This window comes from Ostrea edulis, chromosome 1 (genome assembly GCF_947568905.1).
Source record: "Ostrea edulis chromosome 1, xbOstEdul1.1, whole genome shotgun sequence".
Taxonomy (NCBI): Eukaryota; Metazoa; Mollusca; class Bivalvia; order Ostreida; family Ostreidae; genus Ostrea; species Ostrea edulis.
Genome location: NC_079164.1, coordinates 20,867,686 through 20,893,881, shown reverse-complemented (window position 1 = coordinate 20,893,881; position 26,196 = coordinate 20,867,686). Strand labels below are relative to the sequence as shown.

Genomic DNA, 26,196 nt, shown 5'->3' with positions numbered 1-26,196 from the left:
TTCTCATCAGAAATTCACAAATTGTAGTCACTAATGCTTTGAATTCAATAAAAAAATATATATGAAGAAATCGTAATTTGTTTCTATGGTATTCTGTTGTTGCTTATTTTCTTAGCATCAATCATCAAATATACTAAATGTCAAATAGGAAAAACAGAGATAGTTGTGAAAAAGATATTGTAACTCATTGGGAATCAAACATCCATATGCACTCATTTCAAAATCTACAAAGTAAACCGCAGGGTTTTGACAGAGTCTAAGCAAATTGGTATACAGTCTACTCCGGATATAATGAAATCCAGGGGACCGACCTGAATTGTTCATTATATCCAAAGTTCAATATAACCAATGCTGAACTAAACAAATATTGCTACTGGGGGATTTATTTTAACTTCAATATAACAGATATTTCAATATAACTGACTTCAATATAAGTGGAGTGGACTGAGTATATAATATTTTTGCAGTATTCATATATTCTGTGAAAACCCTGTGGAGTGCCAAGGATGGTCTTGCAAAATTGTGCCGATTTATCTGCAGGTGCTAAAAAGCAATGTTACATGGCACATTCAAGTATAATAATGGTCAATGGAGAAAGCAAATTCCTAAACAATAGATTTGTACTTCATTGTGCTATGCAACCTTCATGTGTAACATTAATTAAAAGCTGTTACATACTTTCATGTAAAATACTCGAATCTGATTGGTCGAGAAGCATTTGAAAAAACATATTGTTAGCCTCTGAGAACAGAAAGCACATGCTCCAGTGATAGTATCTAGCAACGGGTAACAGTACTTGACAACGGGTGATATTATAAAAATTATCACATGCGTCAAATTTATACGTGTACAGTTCGCCGTAGATAAAATTGTTACACGGCGTCGTTTGAGCATTTGTAATAAATATGAATACCCGCATCATTACGAAATATCACATGAAAGTGATTGATCAAATGTCAACAGACGTAAGTCTTTGCTTTGTTGTTTATATAACATTCAGTATTAAAACAAATATTACATGTAATTGAGGGAAACATTGAAAATTTGAACCCATCAAGACACTATATTGTCAACCAAGGCGTAGCCTAGTTTTCTCGGGGTGAAATTAATCAATGTTACCCTAAACTACATGCGATATCTATGTATTGTTGCATTTCACAGGGCAATGCATCAGGCATAAAAAACATTTCATATATATTTTTATAGTACAATACCATTGCATGTCACACCATCAGACTTTTACACATTTTATTGTACCTATGCATGAGTCCATCGCACATTATTGTCACCATTGGACAATTAAGTCATACAAATAATTCAACACACAGGCGATTCCCGGGTACGAGTCACAACAGAGTCATCAAATATAGTGCTGAAGGACGTACACAACAGTCCAACAGTCATTAAATAGTGCTGACGGACGTACACAACAGTCATCAAATAGTGCTGATGGACGTACATTTTAAAATAAAATTCCTAACACAGTCTCACCTTTTTGTTTCACAACAGGGAATTCATAGAAACCTTTCATTACAATTTTTTTATTTTTTTTTATTTTTACACTCAAGTAATATAGTACAGAAAAAGATCAAAGAGAATTAATGGAAGCTCTCTACTGCCAACCCTCATGATCGAAAAAAATGGAGATTTGAGGTGAGATTTGCAGCCATGTGTGCAGCTAGCCAGGTACCTGGAATGGGGCCCACTAGTGTGGACAATACCCGTACATCTGTATGTAAATAAAAAGGAACCGACAACAACAAGTAATATATTTATAATGACACCATTTGTTTAAGTTTGGTATTGCAATCAAGATTAAATGCAATGTCATTATGAATTTACAATACGTTTAGAATTCACTATGAATAAAATCCTATTGCTAATGTTTTGGTGTCTGACCATTGTTTAAATATTAACCTTAATATCATCCTAATTGTATGTTATCATTTGAAGAAGAAAAAATTGTTGGCAAACATTAACTCTGTAATAAAACCCAAATCTCTGGTTATCCAAGCCTTATTGAACAAAATTAATGCTCAGACTAGGTGAGGGAGCCATTTTGATGACAGTCTCATCATCAACATAGGATCAATGTTCCTGAACAGACTTAACATCTCATTCAATCATTTAAAAAAGTCTCTAAAAAAGGAGTCTTGACTTATCCTACAACTTTCTGGGCAGAATCCTGAAATTTTACAGCCCTAATATAAACAAAGGATATATACCAAGTCCTAATGTTTTAGACAAAGAGCACCAGTTTATACATCTAGGACATGAAGATCAATGACTTGGCTATACTGATTTGGTAACTGTTCACTGAACCCACTGTTCGTTGAATTTAAACTATTGAACTTTCTATTTATTCAGGTATTACATGCCTAGAAGATTTCATTCTATTTTCACCTTTTTATTTACCATATGGTCATCCCAGGTCATCACAACAAGAATTATATCTTAATAGCAGCGATTCATTAATACCTTAGTGTGTGGTGTAGAGGTGTGGTGACTTTATAGTAGAATTCAGGAGATAAAATTTAAGAAATTTAATTTACTTATCACCTACGTATTATTACCTTTGGAATGTGATGTTTATTTTTCAACCTTGAGATTTTACCCATCCTATGCAAATAATTTTCAAATTTTTAATCTAAATGTAATAAATAGGCTTAAAGCACACCAATCCACACACAAGAAAACAACAGAACTTCCAAGCATTAGTAATTGCTGTAAGTATTATTGGTAAAGTACTTTTCTCTCTACAAGCACTAAGCCCCCAGAGCTTTAACTGTGTTCCCCTCAAACCATTGCGAAACATTTCACTTTCCTGACAAATCACTCAATGGTATCTGGAGAACTCATGCCCAGGAGAACTTGTACCTAGGAGAACTTGTACCCAGGAGAACTCGTACCCAGGAGAACTCGTACCCAAGAGAACATGCATCCAGGAGAACTCGTACAAACCTGTACCCAGGAGAACTCATACTCAGGAGAACTCATGCCCAGGAGAACTCGTACCCAGGAGAACACATGCCCAGGAGAACTCGTACCCAGGAGAAGCCCTGGTACCCAGGAGAACTTGAACAAACTTGTACCCATGAGAAGCCCTGGTACCCAGAACTCATACCCAGGAGAACTCATACAAACTTGTACCCAGGAGAACTCATACCCAGGAGAACTCGTACCCAGGAGAACTCATACCAACTTGTACTCAGGAGAACTAATACCCTATCAATGTACGAGTTCTCCTGAGAAAAAAACCTTTCCATTATTTGGGTACGAGTTCTCCTGGACAGAAATTCTGTCATTTCTATCATAGAAATTAGTGTAAAAGTTCTGCTGGAGAAAAACTTTGTCATTTCCATCATAGAAATTATAGGGTACAAGTTCTCCTGAACAGAAATTTTGTCATTTCTACTGATTCATAGAAATTTGGGTACAAGTTCTCCTGTCATTTCCAAAGGCACCTAAAGTGTGGATAGCTTAATATGTACATACCCCCCCCCCCTTCCACCCAATTTGGCAATAAAAAAAATCCCCCCCCCTTCTACTCAATGAAAAAAAAATACAGAACCAATACCTTGATTCCTTATTTCATGTGAGTACTTTTAAAATGTGGTGAAATGACTTGTAATACATGTACTTCAAATCGCATGAACACGAATTTGCGTGTGGTCTGTTAATCAAGAGTTCTTCTATATATTTTAACAATTAACAAAATAAAAGCGAATAATTCTATTCCGGGAGTGATGTCCCTCGCAAAATAAAAGCGAATAATTCAATTCCGGGAGTGATATCCCTCGCAAAATAAAAGCGAATAATTCTATTCCGGGAGTGATGTCCCTCGCAAAATAAAAGCGAATAATTCTATTCCGGGAGTGATGTCCCTCACAAAATTACGTGATAATAAACTCCTTGCGTAGGAATCTACAGTAACTATTTTCAAGTTGATAAAGATTTCCATACCTCCAAGTACTGAGAGAAAGAGAGTAAATCTGCTTACCCAATAAATCACTCAACCTATCTTATAACATGACAATATATTTTAAATTTTGCTCAAACAAACAATCAGGACCCAGAGTTTACTATATGAGCCTGATTCAGTCATCTGTATGTATTCCCCCAAAAACAAATATGGTTAATGAAATTGAAGCATAGAATCTAACATGCTTTATGAAGTATATGTCAATGTGAAGCATCGCAGTTCATATGCCCTCAATATTTTCAAAACTGAAATTCATTTTTTAAATATCTTCTATAAGGAAATGTTAATGGAAATTGATGACTTGCCATCAGCAGTAAGAATGCAGTGTTTGTTTGGGTGCTGGGGTGAGAGCAGTACCTACATACATCTCAGACACTTGTTTACCATGGCAGTACTTAACATACACGTAGTCAACAAAGCACAAATAATGAAAAATGATATGCATGTTTGCACTGTATGTCCGATTAAAAAAACCTCTATAACTATTACACAAACAAGTTTTTACTCTCAACATAAACAAGCCCATCACATTTGATATCTTTACCACTTTACATCCATAGAAATTTTTGTGCATGTATCAACCTTTGCACTAAAAACATGCATATACATTATTATTAAAAATTGCTTTATCAAGCCTTCATTGTAAACATCTTGTTTGAAGCCTTTTAAAACAAATGAATGGGGTTGATGGCAGTTAACATTAATCACTGCCTTTTCTGCTTCATGTTGGGCAATATTTTGTCTTTCATGGTCTCACAAAATTAATGTTGCCCACAACCCCAGTCAACAATTGTTTTGTTATATTAACCACAACTGTAATCAATATATTCTAAACAGCTGCTGATCCGTCCCCATTTATCTTAGACCTCCATGAAAAAACGATAATCTTCTGTATGACGTTTATCCTGTTTCCAGGTGGGCTTTCAATATCCACCGTGATTCTGTCATTGAGAGCATTCAAACTACTTCCTCTGCTCAATACACCATAAAATATCAAACTCGATCTTCGTAGCTGCAAACTTGACATCTTGATTTCATTCAAACGTAAACAATTCTTTGTGCGTATACTGTGACTTAATGAAAATGCAAACACTATACCATTGTTTGTGACGTCATGATTTCAAAATTACTTTTGTCAACAAATCAAATTTCGCACAGTTGTAGTTACAGGAAACGCGAAGTGAGGCCGTAATTGGCACTGGTCAATTTTCGGAAAAATATTTGACACCAGTCATAATATTTTAGAGGATAGATATTCAAAATGTCTAGCTACACCAAATCATAATTATACAATAGATTGTAAAACAATATACTCTTTTAAAAAGTGCAGGTGTACATTTTGATTACTATAACTTCAAAAAGGTATAAAAGAAATAGAAGCAATAAAATTACTTTAAAGCTTACTCAAAACAAAGTTCACTTAATAAACATATATATAGGAAACAATAGGAGAATATTTTATACACACAGTGAAGCTTCAAGCAATAGAGTTACAGTTAATTTCAGAAAGAAAGATAATCTAAAAAATATATATATTATATGGAACAATATATACCTTTAAGGAAGAACTTTAACATGAGCATGATAACAGCATCGTCTTTTCCACCCTCTAGTAAACTAATAAACCGATTCAAACTGGAATAAACTACTTATATCAGAGACACAGAGCGTAAATAGCAGCTAACAGGATTGTAATTAGCACTGTAAAGGACTACAGTCTGACAAAGATTAATTTTCAGTGTAGCCACCTAGCTTTTAGGTTTTATAGAGATCTTCCTTTAAACACAACGTGATGTTGCTTTTCATCTTTATAATTAAACCCCTACACCAAATGTTGAGGGTGTGGTGGGGGTGGTGGTGGGGGAGGGGGTTCGCCATCATTGTGGTCCTACATGAAAGGTGAAGATAACGAACAGTGATCAATCCCGTAACTCCTATAAGCAATACAAAATAGAGAGTTGGGGAAACACGGACCCCTGGATACCAGAGGTGCAGGTAAACTTCACGTAAATTATAGTATCTATGAACTATTATCCTTACAATCAGGAGGTGCATGTAAACTTCACGTAAATTATAGCATCTATGAACTATTATCCTTACAATTTTGCCACAAGTTATATCCTTTCTACTATAAAAGCCAAACTTCAGCTTTCTCAGTTTTGAGAAAACATACTTTAATTCATTATGTTCAACAGAAGAGTGGGGTGGCCATGGTGGGGGTACAGCATACTTATGTAAAGAGACACACAAACTTAACCAATTATATATGTCTAGGAATGCAATATGCTTCTTGTGACAAAGTTGTAGAAGAATTAACTCGACAGGGCTCTAACAATGTTGAAATGGGACTGATCAGGAGAAATGAACATCATCTAGTTCATATGCAACATGTGGGTGTAACCAACAACAAAATTAAATGTACAAGTAAATGAAGCAGCTTTCTGTACTAAATAAAAATCAATGGACACCTGGAAATAAAAAATGTGATGAAAGTATGCGAGGATATAAATGCGATTGTGCACTTTAAAAAATGAAATGGAGATTGAGCTGCAACATGCAAGTTGATCAATGTGAAATTTAATTTTTCAGCAAATTTTTTTTAAAAGAGAGTATTTGATTTCAGAACTGACTCGTTCAGTTCACTGACATCTGACATGCATTTCACAACATCAACAAACACACACCCCTCTTCTCAGATGGCGATTAATCTTTATTTTTTACATGGTGTAACAATTTCAAAATATTCAGTTTCAGTGAACATTGGCTTGCAGTACATCAAAATAAATCTATAAAATGAAAGAACTTTTGAATATATTCTAACATTATTTTGTCGAGTGACGTTAATGTGGCTCAGGTAAGTATATAATACATGCTCCAGGGCATTTCAAAATTATTTCAAAGTACTTTTATTTGTGAATAAATCCACAGAAAGGATATCACTGGCTGAAATAACAGTACATGTACATGTGCATCTATATCAGTCATTATCAAAAATCCCTCAAAAGGCATTTAATTACAATCTGATTTAGTAAATGTTCCGTGTTCTTAGTGTTATTCAATAAATGTTCATGTGTTATTAGTGTTATTCAATAAATGTTGTGTGTCATTAGTGTTATTCAATAAATGTTCTGTGTTCTTAGTGTTATTCAGTAAATGTTCTGTGTTTTAGTGTTATTCAATAAATATTGTGTGTTATTGGTGTTATTCAGTAAATGTTCTGTGTTATTGGTGTTATTCAGTAAATGTTGTGTGTTATTGGTGTTATTCAGTAAATGTTATGTGTTTTAGTGTTATTCAATAAATGTTGTGTGTCATTAGTGTTATTCAGTAAATGTTCTGTGTTATTGGTGTTATTCAGTAAATGTTCTGTGTTCTTAGTGTTATTCAGTAAATGTTGTGTGTTATTGGTGTTATTCAGTAAATGTTGTGTGTTATTGGTGTTATTCAGTAAATGTTGTGTTATTGGTGTTATTCAGTAAATGTTGTGTGTTATTGGTGTTATTCAGTAAATGTTGTGTGTTATTGGTGTTATTCAGTAAATGTTGTGTGTTATTCAGTAAATGTTGTGTGTTATTGGTGTTATTCAGTAAATGTTGTGTGTTATTGGTGTTATTCAGTAAATGTTATGTGTTATTGGTGTTATTCAGTAAATGTTGTGTGTTCTTAGTGTTATTCAGTAAATGTTGTGTGTTATTGGTGTTATTCAGTAAATGTTGTGTGTTATTGGTCTTATTCAGTAAATGTTGTGTGTTATTGGTGTTATACAGTAAATGTTGTGTGTTATTGGTGTTATTCAGTAAATGTTGTGTGTTATTGGTGTTATTCAGTAAATGTTGTGTTATTGGTGTTATTCAGTAAATGTTGTGTTATTGGTGTTATTCAGTAAATGTTGTGTGTTATTGGTGTTATTCAGTAAATGTTGTGTGTTATTGGTGTTATTCAGTAAATGTTGTGTGTTATTGGTGTTATTCAGTAAATGTTGTGTGTTTTAGTGTTATTCAGTAAATGTTGTGTGTTATTGGTGTTATTCAGTAAATGTTGTGTGTTATTGGTCTTATTCAGTAAATGTTGTGTGTTATTGGTGTTATACAGTAAATGTTGTGTGTTATTGGTGTTATTCAGTAAATGTTGTGTTATTGGTGTTATTCAGTAAATGTTGTGTTATTGGTGTTATTCAGTAAATGTTGTGTTATTGGTGTTATTCAGTAAATGTTGTGTGTTATTGGTGTTATTCAGTAAATGTTGTGTGTTATTGGTGTTATTCAGTAAATGTTGTGTGTTATTGGTGTTATTCAGTAAATGTTGTGTGTTTTAGTGTTATTCAGTAAATGTTGTGTGTTATTGGTGTTATTCAGTAAATGTTGTGTGTTATTGGTGTTATTCAGTAAATGTTCTGTTTTATTAGTGTTATTCAGTAAATGTTGTGTGTTATTGGTGTTATTCAGTAAATGTTGTGTGTTATTGGTGTTATTCAGTAAATGTTGTGTTATTGGTGTTATTCAGTAAATGTTGTGTGTTATTGGTGTTATTCAGTAAATGTTGTGTGTTATTGGTGTTATCTAAATCAGTAAATGTTCTATGTTCTTAGTGTTATTTAAATCAATAAAAATCAATAAATGTTCTGTAATCCAAGGGCAATAACTATTGTTTTCATTGATTTATTTATTTAGTTCATTATGCAATAGATTTCCCTTATTATTCACAGACATGTTGAAGAAAAATAGTTTCATAAAATTGTTATGAATATTATTTGTGAAATTTTGATGTTATTTAAGGAAAATTGCAATTTTCTGATGTTGATATATGATTCTGTTTATGTCTGTCTGACATCTTAAAAAATGGAATGACCTATATATTTTATTTCATAATACATTAGTTTTTTAACTATAATAAATGGAGATAAATACACTTTCAATACATTTATCAGATAAAAATATGAGTATGGAGTTACCTTGAGGCAATATATAGGGTTTTCCATGTAAATGAAATAATCAAACTATATATGTATGTATATATATCATAAAGTACGTATTATTTAAGCTAATTTTCTTATACAGTCAAGCCTTGTTATAGCAAACTCAAAGGTGCTGAGATAAAATTTCCAAGATATCCAAGAGTTCGAGATATTGAGGTTAAAATACATAAAGAACATTAGTTGTGACTTCCAACTCGTTTTGACATATCCATGGTATTCGAGATATCGATTATTGAGACGCTGAAGTTCAACTGTATATTGGTTAATTGTATGTAACATGCAATGCATGGGGTTGACTATGATGTCACCATATGACATCATGCATTGCTTACTACTGAGGAAAACCAATGATATCACCAAAACAGCCCCACCACAAGGGTGCCCACTATATCATGCACTACATTTGTAAATTTGATATCCATAATCTATGTGACATTGTCACATGACCTAGTACATACGAGGCAATCAAGCATCTGTGATGTGAACATCGTTTCATTTCATAAGAGCTGAGATGTGAATTACTGATTTTAAAATCAAAACAATTGGGTATTTATTTCTTAAAACTCTAATTTGTATTGTGCATATGAATAAATCGTTGCTCTTACCTTCAAGCCTAAGGTTTAATATCTACTTTGTAAATCGAGTCAATCAACACCTTCACTGTCCTTACACCCGAATCTTCAAACGCTAATGAACATTTACAACAACTTAACTAAGTGAGCTACGTGAGGTAGGGTCACACCTGCCACTCTTTACTGATAATCAAACACAGCTGCTGAATAACCGTCATACTGCCTAGTAACATTCAATATCAATAAGCAAACTCATGGACTCACCTGCACAAACACTGTGAAAAATACGATGACAATAGTTGCTGTGACAAACAGCCTCTTCTCTGGAACCAGTTTCTCGTCTAATGACAAGGCTAAACAGAAAGCAATGCCACCTCGAAGTCCACCAAAAGCCATGATAAACTGGTCAATACCGGTTAACTTTACCAGTCTGCGCCGATTCAGAATCCAGGACAAAACCATCACACCTGAAGAGATTAAAGCAGTATGAATAAATGTATGTACAGACATGTGCTGCTAAAAAATTCATATCTATAAAAGGAAACAAAGATACAGATGAACTTAAAATATTCACAACGAATTTCTACAGAAGTCTCTCTACCTTAGGGTTATTTAACAAACATGATGTATATAATAATCATGTGTTTGGTAAAGATGTTAATTTAACATGATTATAAAATGCCTTCCATACAGAACAATAACTAACAAGAATATGGAATAGAATATAAACATCACTGACACACAATCAAAGGTAAGAATGGACACTGATTTGTAATTATAATGGTTCCACAGTTTGAGGTAGAAATAGCCTTGAATTCTTTTTACACAATATAAAGACTAGTCTGAAAGCTAACTCTATAGGTTTCTTCTCTGTCAGTCAGTCTGTCTCATTGGGTTTCCATACTTTTTTGCAGTGTTATAGTTTCAGGGTAGCAAACTACAGATCAAGTTTGAATTTCGTAATGTTTGATAGACAGGTGTGAAAGAAATTGATTTTTATGTTGTTACGCTTTCATATTCATCGGGATTGGTGTTCTGATGGAAAGGCTGTAAAAGTAGGAGATCTGAATAGAGGCAGTCAACAAAACCCGGTTGCTGATTGTGTAAATAATCACTTCATTAATTTAACATTTCAAACTCATTAATCATATCAAAGGAACATATCAATGAAAATATAATATCAAATCTGTTAATAAATCACACGTTTTTCTACAGTCCGAGAGCGAAGTCTAATCAGTCTAAAGGCGGCAGTACTCAATTTCCCACATTCCTGCAATCTGACTGAAATCATGAGTACTCGAAAGTCGCCTTCGAACAATTGGTAGCAAGTAGCATTACAAACAGGGTTCAGAAGTCCTTTATCAGTTCTGAATAACATTATTTCATCCCTCGGCCTGATAAATACTAAATGTGTCAACTGTATGAAAAACAAAACATCAAACTAATGTAATACTGGTAAACATGGTGACTTGGTACCGATATTTTAGGTCACAGTTCAAGGTCAAACAACATTAAATATACATTATCTCAAATATTACATCCGCCAATTAATGGGGGCGCCGGAAGGGGGCATGTATTGGCTATGTAATACTCTCAGAATGCGTGTTAATATTGTTTTTTGCATGGCTATGTAATACTCTCAGAATGTGTGTTGATATTGTTTTTAGCAATGAAGAATCAGAACAAATCTTAGAAAGAGTTCCACAGAAGTGGGATAGTCCGACACAGCTTATAGTTCAATATTTTTCCCATTCAGTCACATGACCAAAACTCCCCAATCACATTAGTCCTTTAATAAAATCTTATAAGTGAAGCATGATAATAGCTGAATACGAGTGAAATACTCTTACTCCTTTACCGCAGAGCAAAAAGATCCTTTTATAAAATGGTATTCATGATGTTCAAAGACATATATATTACACAACAAGAGGCCCATGGGCCACATCGCTCACCTGAGTCATCTTGGTTCATATTTAAAGATTTTCCCTAGATATATTCACATGTGAAACGTCTATCCCTATTGTGGCCCTAACCTAACCTTGGGGGCCATGATGTTAACAATCTTGAATCTGCACTATGTCAGGAAGCTTTCATGTAAATGTAAACTTCTCTGGCCCAGTGGTTCTTGGGAAGAAGATTTTTAAAGATTTTCCCCATATATTTGTATGTAAAATTTTGATCCCATATTGTGGCCACACCCTACTCCCGGGGGCCGTGATTTTAAGAAACTTGAATCTGCACTATGACTGGAAGCTTTCATGTAAATGTAAACTCCTCTGGCCCAGTGGTTCTTGAGAAGATTTTTAAAGATTTCCCTATATATTTGCAAGTAAAACTTTGATCCCCTATTGTGACCCCAACCTACGCCCGGGGGTCATGGTTTTAACAAACCTGAATATGCACTATGTCAGAAAGCTTTCATGTAAATTTCAGCTCTTCTGGCCCATTGGTTTTTAAATGACCTCAACCTATTTTTCAATTTTTGTGATTATATCCCCTTTGAAGGGGGCATGGCCCTTCATTTGAATGAACTTGAATGCCCTTCACCCAAGGATGCTTTTTTGCAAAGTTTGGTTTAAATTGGCCCAGTGCATCTGGAGAAGAAGTCGAAAATGTGAAAAGTTTACAGACTGATGGACAGACGGACAGACAGACGACGGACAACAGGTGATCAGAAAAGCTCACTTGAGCTTTCAGCTCAGGTGAGCTAAAAATCTAACATTATATACACTTCTATATGCCTTCAATGTGAATTTAACATTTGATTTTTCCAACATCGGACCAAATACAAATTGGGAATATTGGTTGTCCGATGAAAACTTGCATATCTACTTACTTTCAAACAGGTGTTGCACTCAAGCTGTAAACAAAGAGGGCTGACTAGGCATCGTCTGGTTAGCCCTAGTAGCAGACGGCTGACTAGGTATCGTCTAGTAAGCCCTCGTAGCAGACGGCTGACTAGGTATCGCCTAGTAAGCCCTAGTAGCAGACAGCTGACTAGGCATCGTCTAGTAAGCCCTAGTAGCAGATGGCTGACTAGGTATCGTCTAGTAAGCCCTAGTATCAGACGGCTGACTATAGGTATCGTCTAGTAAGCCCTCGTATCAGACGTCTGACTAGGTATCGTTTAGTAAGCCCTAGTAGCAGACAGCTGACTAGGTATCGTCTAGTAAGCCCTAGTAGCAGGTTTTGATGTTTGCAATTGTTCAATGAAACAATTATTGACATTTGAAAGGTCAATATGATGAGTTAGCTACCTCCGAATTATAATATTCACATCATCCTCATTGATTAATCAGCATACTGACCTCCAAAATGTCAATAATTATATGATATGGAATTATGAATTCATTTAGGGGCGAGATCAAAAGATCGATGTCGGATAAAAATCTGAATTCAAATAGATAGGGGGAGGGAGGATAAAATCTCCCGTAAGTTTTTGTCATCTGACATCGATTACACTTTAGTGGAAAAAGAAAAACGACAAGCAACTGTTAAAAACCACATATTAATATTACATTTTAATGAACAGTTAATAGTTTTAATGTGCACTTTCATTTGTGAATAAACAGTAGAAAAGGTATTCAGAGTGTTACTTATAATTGTATGTTTTTACTTTTTAATCGATTACTTTCAACATTCATCACATTTAGTTTTAAAGGGGGGGGGGGGGGGGGGGGGCTTGGTTAAAAACTATATGAATTTAGTTTTTTGTCAGGTAGTGAACTCGCCCCTTAAACATTTCAAATGAATTTTTTAACAATTCAAACATTATTACCTAGACCTCTGAATATAAGGCAGAAGAGGAGCGCACAGAATATAAAGGCCAGATTCCAATCCAGAGTGTCAACGATCGCAGACAGCCCCAGGAACATAAAGATGATGGTCTCGCTAATGTTAGCCAACATCTTCATAAAGTAACGTATGCTGGTTCGTGTGGAACGTGTGACATTGGCTTCTAAGTAATGACGTAATACGATACCACCAAACGATAATCTGGGGAATAAAAGAAAAGATAATAGGATTACTTGTACCATTATGAAATATGGGAGGATGAGATGTCATAACATCATATTTCTTGATCTGTTACAGAAATTGAAAATATTTAAACCATAATCTGCTTTTTGTTTAACATCAGTCATAAAATCAAACTCCCACTGTCGTGAAACTAATCAATACATAAAATAATCCATTCTAACCATAAAGAAAACCGGTAGTAAAAAACTCAGATATGCAAAGTCATGTTTGGTCACTTAATCCTCTCAAACATAAAATCAACTTGCCTGTAAAATTGTGAGAAATACTAAAAACATATTTTAGAATGACACCTGTATAAAACGCATTCTAATTATCATTGATATAAGACAGAAAAGTCACTGAACTGCCAGGGTTTTATATAAGACAGAAAAGTCACTGAACTGCCAGGGTTTTAGCAATAGAACACACATTTACATATGCACCATTTTCAGACGAAACATGTAACAATTTAATACTAGACATTTTTACTTCTTTTATGAAGTACAACCGAAAGTGGGTTTACGACGATGTAGGTCTATTTAAGTTTGTTTACGACGATGTAGGTCTATTTAAGTTTGTTTACGATGATGTAGGTCTATTTAAGTTTGTTTACGACGATGTAGGTCTATTTAAGTTTCTTTACGACGATGTAGGTCTATTTAAGTTTGTTTACGACGATATAGGTCTATTTAAGTTTGAAAGATTAAACATAAGCAGGTATTTGCTCAATATATTCTGAACTGAATAGTACCTCCAAAATGTTCTAATTACTTGTGTGTGTAAGCCCCAGGTAAAAGTTAGAAACTCCTAAACCTCAGAAGCTTAAAGATGCATAATGAAAAATGAAAGTAGAGATGTAATGCCTGTGTATGTACATGGTGAACAGCCTGCTTGAACATTAACATGAAATATCTCAAAATTGGTTTGTATTTTTAATCAATTTACAAATATAACTTTGATTTGATAGAAAGTGACAATAATTAGTACCCATATTAATGACCGTCAAACCCCCAAAACAACACATTTGAGATGGACCATAAGTTTTGTACAAATACTACATGGCAATGAAATTTCAATATTTTACACAGATTTTAGTCATCTTTATTGTGAAGTAACACGACACAGCTTGCTTTTCATACAAACTTTAAATGGTTCTATGCCAGTATATAGAGTTATACCCCTACTCCAACCAGCTAGAGATTTAGCAGCGACTCTTATTCTATGTTATCATGAGTACTGTATACAGGGTTATTATCAACCCGTGTTATTTTCGACTTTCTACACTTGCTGATGGTTTCGCTCCGTTTTAAATTCACCCAAACAAAGTTGTGTTAAAAGAGAAAAAACAATTTCGCCCACTCTTAAATTCGGCCACTGATGACAAGGGCAAAAGGGGTGAAATAAAACAGGGGCGAATATTTCCCTACATACAGTATACTTTTTTGGTTTTTATTTTCCTTACATTTTGTTTTCATCTAATTTCATATTACATTATTTGTTTTTTTATAATCACATAACCGAGGTACATATAAGGAGTGTAGAGATGGTATAATCGAGGCTCTTACTGGTATCAGTTGCTAAACCCCAGGAATTCTATCAGTAATGTTTCTCTTCCTACATTGACAGTCTTGATATACTTTATGCCAGAAAGTAAAACTACTCAAAATAGAAAGTACACTGTGAAACAAAAGTAAAACTACTCAAAATAGAAAGTACACTGTGAAACAAAAGTAAAACTACTCAAAATAGAAAGTACACTGTGAAACAAAAGTAAAACTACTCAAAATAGAAAGTACACAGTGAAACAGATACATACGCTAAGATACTGGACAAGTGGCACATTTCAGCAGAGAGGTACATCAGGTAGCCAATAACAAAGACGAAGAGAGGTTCGATGATTTTGACATGCTCCGTATACTTTGTGATGAATCCTCCAAAGAAACCAAAGAGAATTCCGATGAGTGTCCCGCCAATCGCTACGATGAAGAATGATCCCAAACCAGTCACAATGTCTGTTGTAATGAGGTTTTTCTCCCCTATTTCTATAAATCCTTCAAACATGTGGTACAGCACCTGAAAGTAAAGAGTACAGTTTTACCATTGTAATCACAACATACATCACTTCAGGGTTTAATCTAGCTTTTAGATTTTAATACCCATTTCATATTTTCAGGGAATTTTTGAGAATGCAGTGGAGAGCTGTTCCAGGGAAGGGGGTTGGGGGACATTCTCAGATTACAATTTCTCACATTAATCACCAGTGTGAGATCGACTTTACCCATGTGAGACAGCCATGTGAGATTTTTCTGTCTCACACTGCTGCGACGTCATTTGATTGTGACGTCATATATTTTCTATGATTTACGTTACACGGTGAAGATTTACGTTACATGGTGAAGCAAAAATATTTTGCATTGTTATCTTTAAATTTTAATGTATATAGCTTTCTGTTGGACAACCTTGGGTTTTTAAGTTTACACTTACAGTGTAAACCATTTTCGGATACGCTCTTTCTGCCTATCTAATTAGTTTTTGCATCGAAGTTCAAATGAGGATTTTGATAATTTAGAATTTTCTCAAAGGTCCTAAATTTATGCACTAAACTGTAGGTAAAATGTGAGAAAAATAATCCTTCATTATTAACTCGTGTGGGGTAGGGAAATTCCACCTCTGGAACAAGATTCGCTGTCTAGGACTCGGCAAAGCCTCGTCCTAGACTGCGAATCTTGTCCCCTCGGTGGAATTTCCCTATCCCACACTCGTACTAATGAAGGATTCTATTAATCTCAGAACAGGTATATAAATGCCTCATTACTACTGTGTATCTCTGTTGTTAGACTGATAATTGTAGAAAATCACGCAGAATATATAAAATGATTTCTGTTCAAATTCTCTTACAATTACATGGAAATATTTGCCTGTGAAAATGGAAATATTCATTGGGGGGGGGGGGGGGTCAAAAGGAAAACAGTACCCTTTACTGGTAGTAGAAAGAACCTTGATAAACTTTTAAACATTTAAAATGAAATTATTTAAGAAATTATGAAGGTATGCATCATTTTCATTTAAAACCACTAAACAAGAATAATTTACCACAGTGACACCATCATTCAGTAGTGATTCACCAAACACAATGATGTAAAGCATCTGGTTAACATGGACTTCCTCAAACACAGAGAGGACTGCGACCGGGTCCACAGCAGAAATGAGGCTACTGAAGATGAAGCAGTCTAGGATACTGATGGTCCTGCCAAACCAACCCAACAGGGAGGCGCCATACAGGGAAGCAGCAATACACCCTGCACTGATACAGGTGTTCACAAAAGCCAACAGCAGTATGGTTCCAAGGTTATCGAAGAAAGAACGCACTGGCATGAAGTAGCCTGCATCGAAGATAATTGGAGGAAGAAGATAGATGAAGAAAACATCAGCATCGAGGACATATTCATCGGTGTTGGCTATGTGTGTGAAATGAAGAAGGGCTCCTACGACGAGGCCCATAACAATGAGGAGACAACTCTCGGGTATCACAGTTGGTAGTTTGGAATTCAAATGGAATGCTGCAAAGAGATAAGGGAGATAATCAGACATGTCAGATGTAAAAATCCAATCAGATATTTGTAAACAGTCGATAAGCATGTATCTATCACAGTTTAGTTCTCCCCAAGCCAATATGCTGGAAGTATGGTATGTCATCATATTGGCAGTCCTGTGTATCACGTCTATCAATATTTTTCATCATCACAAAAAACTCTGTAGATAAAGACATGCCTGATTACAAAAATGAGTCCAACTTCATCAAAACAATAACAAAAAAATACAACCTGCTATACTTCGATGTCAAACTGCATCTCTTAATCAAATTAGTTCAAGTTCTCATGCTGAGTTTCTGTTTTCCATAACACCGAGCTTTACAAAATCATCACTTTGTCGTTATAGAAATAGGTATTTCACTTTATTCTAACTTTTCCTGAGAGTATAGAGATCGATGTATATTGAGAACAAAGAATTTAGCTATATCATGTGATATTTACCCTCTTTTCATACATTTATTTCTATAATATGCAGAGAAATGAAGACTTTCAAAATTCAGGGAGAATTAGTGAGTGGAGTCTGTTTCTGAAGAGGAATACCATCATGTAAAATTATCCTTTGGTACAACCTTGACTTGTCAAGCAACCGAAGTGATTTCGCTGCAGTATCCAAAATAGTCATGTACAATAAATGAACTAGGCCAAGGTTGAACATAGCAGTGAACATTCATTTTGCATAACCACAGCACTCACCCTTCTGATTAATAGTACAGGAAATCTCAGGTGAACTGGTGTTAGAGATGAACTTAATGGACAATTGGACAATGTGAAATCAAAGAATGCTACTAATGGGATCACTTTAGTCATATAGGTCATTAATTATGCATGTACTGAATAACTGCATGGTCAGTCTTCTCGGTAAAACATTCATCTAACCCCGAGTACACAAATGTGTACCAGTGGATATGAAGATATACCAAAGTTAAACAATCAACACCATAGAAAGAAAACCAGTTATATAATAAAACATTATTAAAATTGATTCCTGAAGTACTTATTCTACTCTCATGTGACGCAATAAGATTTTGAAAAATCAATTATTTATTTACATTTATGCATGATAGGAACAAAAATTTTGTTCGAGTCTTTTCCAATACCTATTGTAAAATAAAAACAGTTGCAATGAATCCAAGGGCAATAACTCTGTTTTCATTGTTTTCTTTATCAAGTCCATTATGCAATACATGTACCTGAATAAGATTTCCTTTATTTTTCATAGACATTTTGTATATTTTTGTTTCATGAAATTGTTATCTTTACCATTTTTTGTGAAATTCTGATGCTGTTTAAGGAAATGACTATTTTTTGACATTGATATACGATTCTGTTTACATATGTCTTGCATCATAAAAAAAATAGATGACCTATATATTTTACTTGATGATGTATTAGTTTTAACTCTAATAAATGGAAATAAATCCACTATCTATACTTTTTATCAGATAATAACGCAAGTATGGAATTACCTTAAAGCTAGAAATCAGCATCAATATGTTTGTCTGACATTTCGTTAATGGTTTTAGAACGAAAATTGAATGCTATTGTTTAATTCCCCTGCCTACTGGATCCACTTAGGCATTGAATGAATTATTATATTTTAGAAAAAATATAGTGCAGTAATGACAATGCTGTGGACAAACAAAATGAATATAACACACTAATTTCTGTGCAAAAGATTGTTGAATTTGACCCAATAGTTCTGACGAAGAAAAATGTGAAAAATTAATGACGATGACAGACAGTGAATGACGACCTAGATCTGTATGAAAATTGTTCTATTCCTACAAGAATGATAAAGATAAAATAAAAACAAGAATTGTCAAAAGACAACATTGCTCGTTGGAAAGTATCTCTATACTTGTAGGGTTGGACACTGTTACTCGGTATCAATATCATACTAAGTACTTGTTTCAAAATTACTGGTAAAATATCATTTCATACCGGTATCGATATTTCTATTATCATCCTTCGAAGTTTTTTCTATTCCTTTTGAGTTATTTAATGAAAGCTACAAGCATGCTTTTAAAGGTTATGCTAATCGACAAAATGCAACATACGATATACCACTGCTATTCAATAAATACTGGAAAAGTACAATTTCCAATAAAGTGTATATCAGTTTAGTATAATTTTTGTTGAAAATCTTAACGTCTATAACATTCATTTTAAACAATGGAAGGCTAAAACAGAAGCAATAATTCATCAGGTTTACCCATATCTTCTTCTATTAGTGGCACCATAATTGTTATAAACAATTAAACCATGTGAAGCAGTATTCTTGATTAAGAAACATGAAAACATGAAGTAAATCTTTGTTTCATTACTGATTCTTAATTTAAAGATGTTTATTACGAATTAATGAATATCTTCTGACTTAAGATTGAGGAATCAGGATATTTACCTCGAGACACTTGCAACGTTGGACACTTTCAAATACTTGTCAGAGTGATTATAGACTTATACAGTTTTGGGGAGGGGGTGAAACGTGTTTCTAAAAGGTTTTTGGAAGGTAAAGAATGAAATATAATGCTCACCTTTTTACCTAATCATACGATTTCAAATGTAAAATTTACATGTGATTTTATGTCATATATGCTACATGTACAGCAAATAAAATTTGATGAATTCAAAAACAAGAGAAGCAAATTCTCTCAATCAATTCATGAGAATTATTCTACCCAAATATTATTACCTGATTGTAACTAGCTGTTATTTGTTTCTAACTTTTTGTTTCTTATCTAAAAAGGTGCAAAACCCCTGAAGTGTAATGTCCTAGTATATCAAATATTCATTAATTAATTTAATTATCCTCTTCGTCCCCGGTGGGACATAAGGCTTCAACAAGTTGTCTCCATCTAGCTCTGTCCTTGGCAATATACTGTGCCTGTCCCCATGAGTAGCCCATTTCCTCATACCATACTATAATATTGTATCAGTTATTTCTTGATTAAAGTATCGTTAAGAACTATTGTATCATTTCAAAAGTATCGGTATGGTATCGTTTCATCCTTAACGGCATCCAACCCTAACTCTACTTAACCTATCCCCTTTAGTTCAAAAGGCTAAAGTCTTTGAAAAAATATAAAATGGTCAAAGTCCAAGGTCACTACATCAAAAGTTTGATACCATATCAAAGGCCTGGTCATGAGGCATCTTAAAATATGATATATCGAATTCCTATCCCCACGGTTCAAAAGATAAAGCCAAAGTTAATGTCTTTGAAAAGTACCGCTAAGGTCAAAGTCCAAGGTCAATAGTTCTGGTACTAAAAGAAATGTCTTGTAATGAGGCATCCATATTTGAAACATCAATGCCCTATCACTCTAGGTTCAAAAGATATAACCAAAGTGAAAGGTTTTGAAAAGTAGGTCAAAGTTTAAGGCAAAATCAAATGTCTTGCTACCAAAACAAAGGTCTCTTCATGAGGCATCTACATTTTGTAAATGTGAAATATCAAAGCCCTATCCGCACTGGTTCAAAGGATATAGCACAAAGGTTAAAGTTTTTTTTTAAGTAGGTCAAAGTATAAGGTAAAGAAAAATTTAGGTCAAAGTCAAAAAGTCTTGGTACCAAAAACAAAGCATCTATATGTCAAAGGCATCTATAAATTAGATGCAAACTAAATTTAAAATCATCCAGAATTTCCACTTCAGTGACCCAAAACAGTAACCTTGAAATTTATCATTGTATGAGTGTTATTGAAATTGGATACATTAGGACGTAAGGGAATTTGATCTTGACCTTCTTTATCTATAAATTTTGAAATGCAAAAGGAATGCGTATCTCTATACAAGGTAGCAATGAATTTCTCACAACTTTAATACAACTGCAATAGGAAAGGTTAAAATTGATGGCTGGACTGGGAATTGAGAATTAAAATTGGAATCCTTGCATTACTTAGTCCGTATGTGCTCTAACCATTGAGCTATCCAGATCGATATCCATGGTCCACATTGCCCAATCCATTACACAACTAGATCTAGACCTATACATGAATAAGTAACTTTTGAAAATAATGGCAAATCAACATCTACATGCACTCATGTATGTAAACATTTAGCAGGCAGGGTACCCGGTACCTCATTTCCATTACCACTGTTTGAGGAGATGAAGATAAGACCAAAACAAATATTTTTTTTTTCTCCATTACCAACACAAAAAAATAGTATTGGTAGGCAAGAATTAAAACATTTCATTTATAAATTTTTATTCAATTCTTCAAAGAAATATGAAAATGTCAAGAAAAATAGTAACAGCAACATTAAAAGACTATTAAGTAGCAGTCTAGAACAAGACAAAACTAACTACATGTTCACTCAATGATGCAAGTGGAAAATATTGGAAAAGTTAATATCTTCCTTGTGTCTTTGACCAAGTGCAGGGGTAAATCTATACCGAATGTTATCCCAGTGCATGACATTTTCTAACCTTCATGTGAAACACATGCTTTATTCAGTATCTGAATACCACTTCAAACATTTAATAGATTCAATCAATAAAGTTGAAAGTTCTCTGTCTGTCACAATTAATCTTTAATTTTTTTTTAAATGATGGTGGGTTTCATTAAGTGCAGAATGGGAGGTAAAATAATGGGTCAACTGGGCAACCAAAAACAATTAAAATACATGAAAATATTTAATTTTGACCCAACAAATCAGTCTACATGTCTCCAATTTAATGACCTTTGAATTCTACTTCTGACAATGTTGTTCCCTAGCTGATAGAACAAACAAAAAAAATGAATGCACTCAACATGCTGTGTATACCCTGGTCCATAGTGCAAAAATGACCAGTTTCAAAACGGTGGTTTTACTTTTACTCATGTGATTCCCCGCAATAATAATTGTAATTAAGTAAGGAGTCTGAAAAGGATTCACAATTTTCAATCAACTCTTACTTTTTTTTTTTAAATTTATGTCACATTCACCTATAGCCCTCAGATGAGAACAAAACATAATTGAATATTCATTGAAGAAAATTCTTGATTAAAAAAATGACGCTATTAAATGCACATCTTTGTACACTCCAATGTATTCTCTCTGGGTGTTAGTGATAAGCCAATATACCACAGCTTTCTAGCTTTTTATATAATTAACAATTACTGTGTCAATATAAAGGTGCAAAACATTGTTATTTTCGGCTGACATTGACGTCAGTGGGAGACAGAGCCTCGTCTGCCGATGTCTGGCTCCGTTTAACACCTAGAGTGAAGCTTAGTGGCTGCTTTACGTCTAAATCGCCTATTACATATTATCAATTCTGCTATCGGATCTTCATGGTCATAAGTTATATATAACACTTTATGAATGCATCTGCCGTAATAAATTGTTATTAAACTTGTAATTTTTTTTTACATTACACTTTTCACTTGTACAGGCTTGTGTATAAATATTTTAAATCATTTAGAATTCACTAAGAACATTTTTCTATGAAAATGTCTTTTAATTTCCAGATGTTACATAATTCATACTTCAAGTTTTGACTTTAAACAAAATCAATAAAATTCATCAATAAAACTTTTTAAAAATTCATGCTATATGTAAAGGGGGTTAACTCTTATTGGCACTATTAACTTTTTTAAGCAATTACACAGGAATTCTAGTATTCTACACAACACAGCTATCAATACCTATAACCCTAAACAGGAAAGTGCTATGTGTGCAATAAAAACTTTTATCACAAACAGTGGCATGTGGGATTTAGGATTAAGGAATTCAGTTGCCATCATATCAGTTCTTATACACTACATTCATCATTCAATTACCATTGTCATGTTGGATTTTTTAGGAGGGAAAGGGCTGGTAGCAGAGTAGAAGTACTTTTTCTTTCAATAACAATGGTTTTTTCATACTAATACTTGGAAATTAGGATAAGTTGTTATATAACATTATTTATGCCAAAACTACTCATCTTTTACAAGATAGTTTTTGCATTATTTTTCTTTCATCACTGTTAATGGAAAATGATTTCTTTTCAAGGGCAAACAATTGCTGAAACAGCATGTATTATTGTGTGTCAGTGACAATGTTTTGGCCATAAATGCATGCAATACCCTTGTCTTGTGTGGGTGGGTGAAGGCCACAGTCAAGAATATCCTCCCATGTCAAAACAGCATGGTGGCTGTATTGGGTTCAGTCATGATCCAAGTTATATATATATATATGTCAGTGGAAATATTTGTGTACTTCCAGCTTCAGGAGTCTTACTCTCCAAAACATTTTTTAAAAATCTTTCCAACAGCATTGGACTCAAAGAAGGCAATGTAAATGTATTGATCTTTGGCAAAATATATGGAGAGAGAGAGAGAGAAAGGGGGAGGGGAGAGAGAGGGGAGAGAGGGGGGGGGGAGAGGGGGGGAGAGACAAGAGAGAGAGAGAGAGAGAGAGAGAGAGAGAGAGAGCACTGGATTTCATCAACACTCTTTATACAGGTCTAAAAGTGTCTGTTCCACAAAGTGGATGCAAGGTCAAATACAAAAATCATATACAGCACTAAAATGACCAACAACACAAACAATTACATGGTCCAATTTTCTGGACAAAAAAATATAGATATATATAATGTATATGATTCTCCAATAATCCATAGCAGCTGCTTTTATTTTCCAGATACCACGTATCTCATGGCTGGCCTCTTAACACAAAACCCTGTGTTGAAGGGGGAAAATTGATCTTGACATCCCTCATCAATACAGGTGTTTAGCAATAGGAACTACCAGTTGTTAACAATGAAGCGCACTGAAATTCTCCCAGCAGTCATAGTTTTATGGGAAGTACAAGAAACTGCCCTTTATATCTTTCCTCTTCTTAATTAGTGCTTACTTTATTAAGATGCTGAGAGAAATGAACTTATAGCTTGCATTAATCATCTACATCACCATCTTGCCAAATGCCTCTATAAACATATAGCATCACTGACAGAGGTTCAACCAAAATTGAAAGACACATGTAATGTACAATTAAGAAATACTCAGGAAAAGTGTTATCAAGTGCAAAATAGAACAGAAAAGAGCTTCTAAGTTTATAGCCTACATCCCATCTTTCTACAGGTGTCAGCATAGCTCCGTCATAGTGAATAGTAATTGCTATCAAATTAGTCATGTCGGGGTACATGTACAATCTAATGTAAGACATTGATAAACACTACATAATTGTGCTTGATCAATACACACTGAGGTTTATTAGCAGTAGTCAATTTCCCACTAATTTTTTCTGGTTCTAACAAAACAATGTGTACATGTATTCAATAACAATATATACAGGAACTAACAAAGTCAATTACCATATTTGAAAATATTTCTTTGGCAAATACATGTACCATAATTAGCAAATAACGATACTCACCAACAAAAGGTAGAATTTATAAAGATTCATTTATTCTTAGCAAAAATAGAAATTTTAGATCAATTTTTCATTGATTTAAAGAAAATGTAACCTGAGACTAATTCATATTGAATGATGTGTTTTATAAGATTTATATATATATCAGGGGAGGGGGATAAAAATCAAAGAACTGAAAGTACTGCATATCACTTAAAGCTTTTCTGAGAACAATTTACCTTAGAGTAATACATGTACAGTCAGCACTGGATGGCTTTGGACTCGTTGCATATCTAGTTCCTATTTAAAGGTTCTAAATGATCTCATGTCTTTTGATCTTTTGATCTCATATGTCTGTAAGTTTGAGACTAGTAAAAAACATCTCAGACTAGTAAACTCTCTATGGCACTTGTCTGCATGGACTAGCGAATATTTGGATATCAATCTTGTATTGCTTATTAAGATTTTAGCAATGTTAAACATCTGCATGATAATGACATGCTGACCTTCCAAACATATGGAGTCTCTCAGAGGTTATTGTATGAAAAGTAGAGATAACGAACTGTGATCAATCTCATAACTACTATAAGCAATACAAAATAGAAAGTTGGACAAACACGGACCCCTTGACACACCAGAGGTGGGATCAGGTGCCTAGGAGGAGTAAGCATCCGCTGTTGACCAGTCACACCTGCCATGAGCCCTGTATCTTGATCAGGTTAACAGAGTTATCCGTCAAAATCAGTGTGCTTCTGAAGAAAACACAATAAAGTATGGCTGTCTTTTTCTACTGTAGGTTTCAGAAACCGAACTGTTTGCAACTGTGAATTCTTTAATTGTTTGATTAAATACCAACAATTGATTGAAAACGAATTTATGTTATAATTTTATATGATACAGTAAACGGACTAGTGCAATGCTTTGCTTACTGGTGAACATTAATATTAAATCACTACTCTGTATGAACAAGTAGTTACGAATTATTTTATTTTTTTATTCGATCAATATTTGCCTTAATGTATCACTGGGGAAGAAACTTTTACACGATACATACATTTGTGAGTACTGACATGCAGCATTAAGTGTTCAATATTGGGTTAAATACTAAAATAAACCAAAAATGACATTTTGACAACTAATTTTACCCTATTAAATACATGATTGCATGTATATCTGTGTTGATCTACTTGCAGAAAGCATGCAAGACACCATTTTGAAAATTTCTGATAATTTGAATATCGAGCCCAAACTTATCAGATTTTTGTTTAATTTGAGAAACAAAGTGTTCATAAATTAAGGACTAGAATTTATCTGGAAAATTAGGGTCAGGATAAAAATTTACGGTCGGTTGGGTAACCGGAAACCCACTTATTTTTTTGGGCATTATCAAAATCCATTATGCGATAGATTTCCTTTATTTTTCAAACATTTTTGTAAAATTTAATTTTAAAATTTTTGTTTAAGGAAAATTTCAATCTTCTGCATTGACATGGTTGATATGATGATTCTGTTGTAATATGTATGTCTCACATCTTAAAAAGTGTGACAACCTATACATTTTATTTGATAATATATTACTTTTAACTCCAATAAATGGAAATAAATGCACGTTCTACACTTTTATCAGATAAAAATGCAAGTACGGAGTAACCTTAACAAAATATACTTTTCATTTATTTCCTACCTACTTTACCCTAACTTTATCTTGGGTGTTACCAGAAACACAAACAATAAGGCC

The 26,196-nt window shown here is 33.9% G+C and overlaps 1 protein-coding gene across 1 annotated transcript in view; it reads right to left on the bottom strand.

Moving 5' to 3' along the window:
* Positions 1 to 26,196, bottom strand: part of LOC125663637 (sodium/hydrogen exchanger 3-like) — a 41,625-nt gene that overhangs the window by 11,609 nt on the left and 3,820 nt on the right. The window contains exons 2-5 of the mRNA XM_048895929.2: positions 16,640 to 17,106; positions 15,363 to 15,619; positions 13,308 to 13,525; positions 9,794 to 9,996 (exon numbers count right to left, since the gene is read on the bottom strand). Of these exons, the coding sequence (XP_048751886.2) occupies positions 9,794 to 9,996; positions 13,308 to 13,525; positions 15,363 to 15,619; positions 16,640 to 17,106 (1,145 nt within the window). The remainder of the gene's footprint in view (positions 1 to 9,793; positions 9,997 to 13,307; positions 13,526 to 15,362; positions 15,620 to 16,639; positions 17,107 to 26,196) is intronic.